The sequence below is a fragment of the Pteropus vampyrus genome, unplaced genomic scaffold, assembly GCF_000151845.1.
Source record: "Pteropus vampyrus isolate Shadow unplaced genomic scaffold, Pvam_2.0 Scaffold15, whole genome shotgun sequence".
Classification (NCBI taxonomy): Eukaryota; Metazoa; Chordata; class Mammalia; order Chiroptera; family Pteropodidae; genus Pteropus; species Pteropus vampyrus.
In genome coordinates this window covers 16320861-16331361 of record NW_011888796.1, presented here as the reverse complement: position 1 = coordinate 16331361, position 10501 = coordinate 16320861, and the positions used below count along the sequence as shown (strand labels likewise).

The window sequence follows — 10501 nt, the reverse complement described above, 5'->3', positions numbered from 1 at the left end:
ACACACACACACACACACACACACAGAGATTTGGTCTCAAAAAACTTAAGTACCAATTCCTCTACTAAGCATTAATGTTTGCGAACAGCCTCAGTTTTCCCCCAGGTGCTCAGTCATCTAGGCTCTGGTCCCAAGAGATACACACAAAAACAGGCAAAGATGAGCACAGGACAGGTCTCAACACCCTATCCAAAGTACGGCCCTTTATTTTACCGAAGCATTCTCAGTTATAACAGGCCATTATCAGTGCAGTGATATTCATCCTCATCGATTCCTCTGAATTTATGAGATGCTTTGGTTTCTTCCCCCTTCAGAGCTAGAATGTGGCTACATTTAATCTAGCGCTTACCATCTTACATGCTTCTGATCACCTGGGAGGAGGAGAGGCTGGCTGGCTGAGTTCTCCCCTCCAGTCTCAACCTTTCCCCAAAGTCCCCACAAACATGCAAAACTTACTGGGTCACACTAAAAGAGCCCCTTCCCTATTCATTTTAGGCTCTCTTCTCCACCTTTTTGTTATAGTGCCATAGCAACAGAAATGAGACCTCAATCCACAATATTACAACAAGCACGCATTCATCTTATCCACCCAGATATTCACGTCCAGAATGATAATGAAGCCATGTGCGAGGAAGGAGCTGCCCTTTGCTTCCCAGTGATGTTCCATCCTTCAGCTTGCTCCCTGCCCTATCCTTACCTATGAGAAAGTTCAAAAGCATTTAGCCAACTGTGCCAGGCACAGTTCTAGGTGTTGGGCATGTAGCAGTGAACCAAAAGACAAGTCCTTGCCCTCATGACGCTGAAATGGTAGTGGGAAGGACACTCAGTAAATCAGTAAACAAGTAAATATGGTGCAGCATATCAACTGCTGATAAGCCAGGAAAGAAGAGTGGCAGCCTACCGGTAACCAGAACACCAGAGATGAAATATTTCCTATGCCACGCCCTCAAAACTTGTCACGTTGATGCCAGAGCTGTGGCAGAGCAGAGGCTACCAGGAAGTTATTAGGACTGGGAGAACCAAGCAATCAACTGGATTAGAAGTTGGCAAGCTGGGGAATAAGAAATTTGTATTTTCCAGAATTATGATTCCAATTAAGCAGACAAGGTTCAAGGTCCAAGTACATTTGTAATCGCAGGAATTCAGACAATGGTTAGTTAAGTACAAGAACTAGAAATTGGAAAAGAGATATAAACTCTGCCTTACCGGGCATTGGCTGGCAATAAAGGTAGACTGCAAAGGACAGGATGGGCTGGTACTGAAACTAGAAAAACCCTCATACACAGGGTTTGAGGCTGGGAAGGGTGAGTGCCCTTCAGGAGGGGAGAAGAGCAGCCAGGCAAGGAAAAACAAGGAGGTTTAGGTGCCTGGAGGTCATCCCAAGAAGCAAGAAGGCTACAGCATCAGGAAAATTCCAACTACAAAGAGTGAAAAAACAACCTGAGAGCATGGTGGAGGGCACACGACCATAAGAGCTCAAAGGGGAGGCTGCTTTTAGAGACCCAGGATGACAAGAGGATGGCATGAAGTAAGACCTTCAGCAGGTTACAAAGTTCAACAGAAGCCGAAATTCAGGAGCAGGACCTGTGTCCTAGAATTGAAGGGATGAGACAAGAATAGCATTAATAGGGTAGAGACAGAGTTCCTGAAGTATGGGCCCCTGGAAGCTTTATCCAGGTGGGTGCTAGGGCACAGAGGAACCAGGCAAGCGGAAAATCATCACAGAATTTGGGAGACAGAAGGAGACTGGTTTTATCAAAAAAAAGAAACTCCCAATCATCAAACTGAGCAGCGAGATTGACTTGATGCTGAAACCTACAGAATGAATAATTAGACAAAGAGGAACTTTCCCAGCTATCCCTACACCTGCACCTGAGATTTTAGGCAAGGATACCTTGGCCTACAGACTAGCTTTGGTGGTGGAAATAGTCCTATTGGTGTACCTTCTAGATGGTTATTGCTGTTCCCACATTCTACGGAGAAGGCATTGTTTACAGGGGCCTCTTGGAAGACTCTCTAGAGCTCTGTCTACTGTTTTCTGTCCCATCCTGTTCTCATCTCTTACTGCAGTTATAGAACCAGAGAACATTAAAGCAAGGAAGGATTGTGGGGCTCAAGTGACCCTCATAGTATAGAAGGGAAACTGAGACTTAGAGAGGGGATGTAATTGCCGGGATCACACAGTAGGTTAGGTCTCCTGATCTTGAATCTAGTGTTCTTTTCACTATAGCACAATGACTATATTGTGTGGCCCCTTGTATAGGGAGCCCTTTTATGGAATATAAAGATTCTCGGCCTATTGTAAAGTACATCACTATTTGTACAAGTTTGTATCAAGTTTGCTAATTTACTTTTTCTGAATATTAGATAAGATTCAAGGTTATCCCTGAAATTCTCACTTGCATCTCATTGTGTTTTCTTGATATAAGATAAGAGGGTAGAATCACAGCCAGTATATCAGGAATTGCACTAAGGCGTGGATGTGGAGGTTGAGAATAGATAATTTAATAAGCAATGGCCAGGAGACAGTCTTTATTTTCCAGAACTCATATTGAAAAAGAAAAGATGATTGGATATAAGCTTTTTTTTTTTCTTTATCTCGCTTAGTTTTCTCTGGAGCTTGAAGGAGATGCTTTTCATGAAATGACTGGCTTTGTTTGGCTGTACTGCAATCAGGTCACGTTGGGCAAAGAATATTAGTTGGCCACCTTTTTAGGAAAGGTGAGAGCTTCAGGACAGGGGTTTAGCTTTGCCAGGATAACTTCATACCAGCTCCATTTATAATGGGATATTTCTTAGAATAGTGGAATTTGAGGAGAATTTAAGGGAAAGGAAGTGAAGGAAATTCTGGAAATTAATTAATTAATAAGGAAAGGGACTTAAAGTCTATCCAACCTCTTGGTTCTCAACCTGGGACCCATGAACCCCAGCAGGCTGAGAATGGATGATGAGAGGGGCATGAATGCATGTGTGGACAGACCCCTGCATCACACACACACACATGCATACACATGCACACACACCTATAATTTATGGGTCTCAATCTTTAGTATATATAAGAATGAATCACTTTGGAGTGGGACTTGATGAAACTACACATTCCTGAATCCCAAATCCAAAGATTCTGATTTTGTTGATTTAGGGTAGAGCCCAGGAGTCTGCTGTTTTAGAAGCATCCAGGGGCTGATATATTCTGACCCTGTGGCAATAAAATACAAATCTCATTTTTAAATTATTGACTCTGAAGTTAACTTTGGCTGTTATTTATTCTCTTAAAAGAAGAGATACTAATATTCAATAGCTACAAGGAGTGTGGGTAAGGCAGTCCTTGGACTTGGGGAATGTAACTCAGAAAGTTTGGAAGCACCAATCTAGTCCAATTCCTTCATTTCAGAGACAAAGAAATGAAGACCCAGAGAGGTTAAGTAACTTCCCCCAAAGTCACACAAGTTAGTGTCAGTACAAAGAGCCCTGAACTCCTGCCTTAGGGCCAGGGAAGCTTTCTACTCACACTCCGACCCAAGGGAAAGCCCAATCAGTCTGGAAGGCAACCATTTCAAAAGATCTAAGCCTTAGACTCTTAAGGTGACTTATTTTACAGGTAACAACTAGGAAAGAAGTAAACCCAAAGTTTTTCGCAGCTGCCTTACAGTCCAGCTACCTCTTTAGGTTCACCCCTCAGGACAGAACAATTTTTTAAAAATGAATCCATTCATTTAATCTATTATTTTCCTTTGATAAAGAAAGATCTAAAAATAGCTAAAAAAAAAAAAAATGCCCTGGAGTTTTGTTTCTAACTTAAACTTACAATGATCTAGTTGTTTGAGAATGTTCACTGACCATAGTACAATTCTATAGGAGAGTTTGCAAATAAATCATCTGAAATCTTCTGAAAGTGTGTGTTCAGCTTTATAAAGATGACGGTCCATGAATGGAGCCACATTCTCCTCTGAACGTGGATGGGGCTCATTTATAAGTAACAGGCATCACTTGTATACATGAAATAGAAAATAATACTAAGATGCAAAATGTCTCTTTAGATAAGGAAATTGTTAGGCATGAATTACACTTAGCGACAATTCTCTTTAGCTTAAACAGTTTTTAAAATAAGCTAATACTACTTACTGTCCTAGCTCAGGGGTAGCCTTTGCTAGGGATGACTGAACCTATTCCTATATTCTGCTAAGTTGATTAATAAAAAAATATTTATTACACAAATCCTTTTTGTTGACAAGTTAAAACGGAGCCTCATCGTTCATATCTCCCTGAAGATTGCCACCTTGTGAGATTGGAAATACTCATTAAATTCCGTCACCAGACAGGCACAAATGAGAGGGCGATTGTTTTTAAGCATGTGAGGGGAATCATTGGTAAACTCATTTGTTTGGATATCATTAACAGAACAATCGGTGAGGATCTCCAGGGGGTCCTCATGACCTTTGCTCGCAATCTCTTCATCATCCATCAAGAAATATCAGCACCTAATATGCAAGGCGAGACCAATTTTAAGGTGAGGTGTTAATTAACTAACGATCCTGGTTAATTTCTATACAAGGGCTGAAAATACCTCACGCTGTATTGTAAACAAGTGCTAAACCTTTTTTTTTTTATTGTAAGCAGTACATTTTTACAATATGCAGGGTCACTATTGTAAGGTTCCCACTGAACCCGTTAGTTAAATTTAATAGTTTGAAACTTTTTCTTTGAAATATAGTAGACTTGTTTCAACTTGCTACCATTTTCAAACCCAGGCTTACAACACAACGGGGCTTTCAGATGTTGGAGGTGAAGCCGAAACATCACAATAGAGCCAAAATAGACTGTCACAACCAAAAATCCTGAATATAATTTACCTATATTTCAATGTCTGCCTAGGAATCCCTGGCAGGCCAAAGTTTCTAGAGTCAGAGAAGTTCTGAGACCAGGGAGGACAATGAGTTTAGACAGAAGCAGAAGAAAGCCTCGGCACATACTTGAGCTGTCTACTCCACCCTGTTTCTCCAAAGTGGGGCAGATGTTTTATCACTAACCTTTGAAGCTTCCAAACGGCCTCTAAAGATGTTGGTTCAGGAAATCCAGTCATGTGTTAATTGACTAGACATCTCCAAACTCTAAAAAACAGGAACAAGATCTATCCACGAGTTTTTAAAATACCACCTGAACAGAGATGAATACTCGGTATTGATCACTAAGGTTTGTATCTGATTTCCAGGCTGGGCCTTCATCAAGTTTGAATGGGTCAAGTAACTCAAAGGACTCAATTGGAAACCACACGTCATTTTTCTCTTAAATGGAAAGCCCAACAAAAGCTTGATAAAAATAAAATTTTTTAATACATTTTTTTTTTTCTTTGAGCTAGGGCCTGGTCCCTCTAGTAACAGTAATGATTATAATAATGCTTTATTCTTCAATATGAATTTTATGAATCACTAGATTGATCATTGCTTTTCCCACAACATGATTGAGAAGATTCAGTAAAAAATAGGTCCAGTGTTACATCAGCTTTCACTGGTCTTAAAGGATCTACGTTCATCATTTATAAGTTCCTACCAGCTAGCATTATTTCATCTGTTACTGCTATGTACAAAATTCTGAGCCTGTATGCATGTGATCAGTTTAGTCTGTCAAAATACAGCTAATAATCATAATCAGATGGTGCAATGGCCTTAACTGTATCCTCCCAAAGTTCACCTGCTGAAACCTTAAGCCCCAATGTACAGTATATAGAGAAGGGGCCTTTGAGAGGTAGTTATGTTTAAATGAGGTCATCAGGTAGGATCTGCAAGATGGCATTAGTGGCCTTATAAGAGACCAGAAAGCTTCTTCTTCCCCTCCTCCTCCTTTTCCTCCTCCTCCTCCTCCTCCTTGTTTTTCTCTCTCTTCAACATACCCCCCACCATGTGAGGATACAGCAAAAACATGGTTGTCTGCGAGCCAGAAAGAGAGCTCTCACCAAGAAATAAATTGGCTAGCACCTTGACCTTGGACTTGCCAGCCTCCAGAACCATGAGAAATAAATTTTTGTAGTTTAAGCCACTCGGTCTATGGCATTTTGTTACAGCAGCCTGGGTAGACTATGACAGCTGGTTTAGCTCCCAAAACCACACATATTTAGTAGACTCCAAGCTTGGAATGGAGGTTGGCAGAGCCAACTGCCATTGACAAAATGAAGGCCATTTCTCTGCTGTTTGTCTGATTTTCAAAATTATCGGAAGTCTGATGTTCTTAAGTAGAATTTAAATATTTCATGGTTTCTAGCCTTCTCAGTTTAATCATTGCTATCTTGATATTTTTACTCTTGCTAAAGGTAAAAACATTAAATCTCAACAAAATGGGAATAATAAAAACTTGAAAAGTGGAATAGATTCATTTTGGATAGTATTTTCTGTTTACTATCCTTGTGATATTTTAATAAGCATTTTCATTTCAGTTTATCAACAAGGATTTATCAGCAAAGTAAAGACTGAATAAAAATGGAAGATAATGCAGGAAAAGAATTTAATAAAATCTAACACCCTTTCTTGAAAAAAAGAAAATGCTCAAACAAATTAACAATAAAAAATAACTTTTCCTCATGCCTGCTAAGAACATCTAGGAAAAAAAAACCCAAAGCTGAAATCATATTTAATGGTGAAAGACTGAAATGAAAGCTTTCTCCCTCAGATCAGGAGCAAGACAAGATGTCTACTCTCACCGCTTCTATTCATCACTGTACTGGAGGTTCTAGCCAGGACAGTTAGGCAAGAAAAAAATAAAAGACATCCAATTCAGATTGGAAAGAAAGAAATAAAACTATCTCTATTCACAGATGACATAATCTTATACATGGAAAATCCTAAAGAACCCAGAAACAATCTATTCGAACTAATAAGATTAGCGAAGTTGCAGGACTCAAGATCAATATACAAAAATCTGTTGTATTTCTATACATTAGCAATGAACAATCCAAAAATTAAAAAATATTTAATCCATTTACAATAGCATCAACAAGAATAAAATACTTAGGAATAAATTTAACAGAAGAAATACAAGATTTGTCCACTGAAAACTACAAAACATTATAAAAGAAAGACCTAAATAAATGGAAAGATATTCTGTGTTTATAAAGTTGAAGACTTAATATTGTTAAGATGGCAATACTTCTTAAATTGATCTACAGATTTAATGCAATTCCTATCAAAATCCCAGCTGGCTTCATTGCAGAAATGTACAATATAATCCTAACATTCATGGAGAAATGAAGCAACACAGAATAGTCAAAATAATCTTGAAAAAAAGAACAAAGGTAGTGGACTCAAACTTCTTGATTTTAAAACTTACAAAGCTATAGTAATCAACACAGGGCAGTACTAGCATAAGAAGAGAGATATAGATCAAGGAAAGAGAATTGAGAGTCCAAAATAAACCCATACATTTATAGTCAATTGATTTTCAACAAGGGTGTCGAAACAATTCAATGGGAAAAGAATAGTCTTTTCAACAAATAGTGCTGAGGTAAATGGATATCCAGCTATAGGAAGTTTCACCTCTATTACACAGCATGTAAAAAATTAAGTCAAACACCTAAATGTAAGTAGCAAAACTATAAAATTCTTAGAAGAAAACATAGGTATAAATCTTCATGACCTTATGCTTAACAAGAGTTTCTTAAATATGATATCTTAAGTCAGCAGTCCTCAACCTTTTAGGCACCAGGGACCAGTGCTCCTATGAGAATCTAATGCCTGATGATCTGAGGTGGAGCTGAAGCGAGTGATGAGGAGTGGCTGTAAATACAAATGAAGCTTCACTTGCTCACTTGCCGCTCACCTCCTGCTGTGCAGCCTGGTTCCTAACAGGCCATGGACATGTACCAGTCTGAGGTCTAGGGGCTGGGGACCCCTGCTTTAAGTGCAAGCAACCAAAGTAAAAATAGTAAGTTGGACTTGATCAAATTAAAAACTTGTGTATCAAAGGACATTATCAAGAAAGCGAAAAAGAGAAAACTTACAGAATGAGACATAAATTACACTTATAACTCAGCTATAGGAAGATAAATAACCCAATTTAAAAGTGAGCAAAGGATTTGGATAAACATTTCTTCAAAGAAGATATACAAATAGCCAACAAGCACATGAAGAAATGCTCAACATCATTAGCCGTTAGGAAAATGCCAACTAAAACCATAATAAGATACTGTTTCACACCTAAGATGGATACAATAAAAAAAGACAGACAATAACAACCGTTGACAAGGATATGGAGAAACTGGAACACTCCTGTGTTGCTAATAGGAATGTAAAATGATGTCACTGCTGTGTACAGTTTTACAGTTCCTCAAAAAGTTAACATAAAATTACCATGTGACCCAGAAATCCCACACCTAGGTATATATCCAAGAGTACTGAAAATATATGTTCACACAAAAACTTGTACATTAATGTTCATTGAAGTGTTATTCATAATACCCAAAAGGTAGAAACCCAAATGTCCATTAACTGATAAATGGATGAATTTCATGATATTACATGGGTAATATTCCACACTATGAATATGTAGTTATAAATCTTCATGACCTTGTGGTTAGCAATAGTTTCTTAAATATGATACCTACAGCGCAAGCAACCAAAGCAAAAATAAATAGTAGAGACAAGGAATGTGATTCAGCCATTGAAAAGAAATGAGGTTCTGACCCATGCTACAACATTAATGAATCTTGAAAGCAATATACTAAGTGAAAGAAGCCAGACACAAAAGGCCACATATTGTATGATTCCATTTGTATGAAATATCCAGAGTAGGCAAATCCATAGAGACAGATAGTAGATTAGTGGTTGCTAAGGAGCTGGGGGAGGGAAAAATGGGGAATGGCTGCTAATGTGTATAGAGTTTTTATTTGGAGAGATAAAAATGTTTTGGAATTACATAGTAGTGATGGTTGCTCGTGAATATACTAAAAACCACTGAATTGTACCCTTTATAGGGGTGGATTTTATGGTATGTAAATTCTACCTCAATAAAAAGTAGCTAAATAAAATAAAATGGAAAGGTGCCATTTTTCTTCCTAAAAACTAATAGAAACAAATACCCCCATCATCCTACTAGTCATTATTTTAGGGTGACTAGACCAATGCTTCTTAAATTATCTGTCGTGAAGGACCTATTTGTTTTATTTTTTATGACCTATCATAGATCAACATTTTTTGTAAAATACAACAAAAATGAATTACTAGAAAAATGAAAGAAAAAAATCAAAGATTGGTATAAAATAGAAGCCCATTTTTTTCATTATTACATTTAGTAGACATCAAAATTTCTATAAATGTTTCCAAGTTCTTACTCTCAGTTTCTGTACTCATTTCATCAAGACCGATAACCAACAATTTGTAGATGGATGTTGGTTGGTGGAGCACATTGAGTAGAAGAGGTCTAAACCATACTTAACACCAAAAAGGGACAAATGCTTGGGGGGTTGGGAAGAAGGGTTATAAGAGGTATTTAAGTAATGAATATTATTTTTATTGTTCATTTACAGGCCACCATTAATGATATTGAAGTCATTCTAGGAGTAACAGAGGAAAACAAAATGAGATTTGAAGAAGAGCTACAGTCCAAAGATGATAAAAAACTCTCTAAACCTGATAAATGAATGATACTGAAGTCATTCTAGGAGGAGTAACAGAGGGAAAAAAATTAAATTTGAAGAAGAGCTACAGTTCAAAGATGACAAAAAACTCTCTCAACCTGATAAATGAATGATCCTAGAATACATTACTGATTTTAGATTCCAATTTGGAGCCAAAAAAAGGGCAACATTTCTTCTACTATTAGGAATAAAAGGAATGGAAGGAGTTAGTTTGCTTTGTTTGCTAGGAGGTGTATCAGAACAGATTATAATGTAATGCTCTTTTTAAAAAACTGTTTAAGTGATCTTATTTTACTTATTAAACCAAAACCTATTTGTGTTTTCACTTTTCCCAAACTCAGGAAGAAATAATCTAACAAGAAAGTTACAATTCTTACTGATATCACTTCTGCATCTACCTCTTTATAAACTTCAGGATAATGGAGATTTTGTTTTCAATGTTTTATAAAGTTTTCTCCTCCTATTTCTAATAGTAATTTGTCTTCTGCATTTAAAAAAAAAAATAAAGGCTTAATCATTGATATTTGGCAAAACACAAATGTCTTTTTTAATAAGAAAATTACATTTATTTAGATTTTTAAAGTGACCCTTTATCATTCGTTGTGTTTTTATTGCATGGAGCCATCGTTTGTCGTTGCCATTTTCCAAAAAGTAAGGTGAGCCAACATCTAGTTAACTAAAGCATAAGAATGTATCTAGGTGGCAGTATCTGCTCTTAGTTTAAGAAATTGTGTAACCCAAGCCTTCTAGCTTGAACAAATATTTATATTCTCAGCTCCCTATTGAATACAGCAGTAGGATTTTTACAAACTTAATTCAACAGTACTTTTTAAAGGGCAAATTGTTAAAACCATGCAGTGCTGACACCAGCTCTCA

General features: G+C 37.4%; 1 protein-coding gene across 1 annotated transcript in view; it reads left to right on the top strand.

Annotated features, from left to right (window-relative positions):
* LOC105309728 (IQ domain-containing protein H-like) overlaps nucleotides 1-9628 on the top strand; it is a 121666-nt gene extending 112038 nt beyond the window's left edge. The window contains exons 14-16 of the mRNA XM_011385926.2: nucleotides 2021-2033; nucleotides 4402-4510; nucleotides 9515-9628. Coding sequence (XP_011384228.2) covers nucleotides 2021-2033; nucleotides 4402-4510; nucleotides 9515-9628 — 236 coding nt within the window. The remainder of the gene's footprint in view (nucleotides 1-2020; nucleotides 2034-4401; nucleotides 4511-9514) is intronic.
* The last annotated feature ends 873 nt before the right edge of the window (nucleotides 9629-10501 follow it).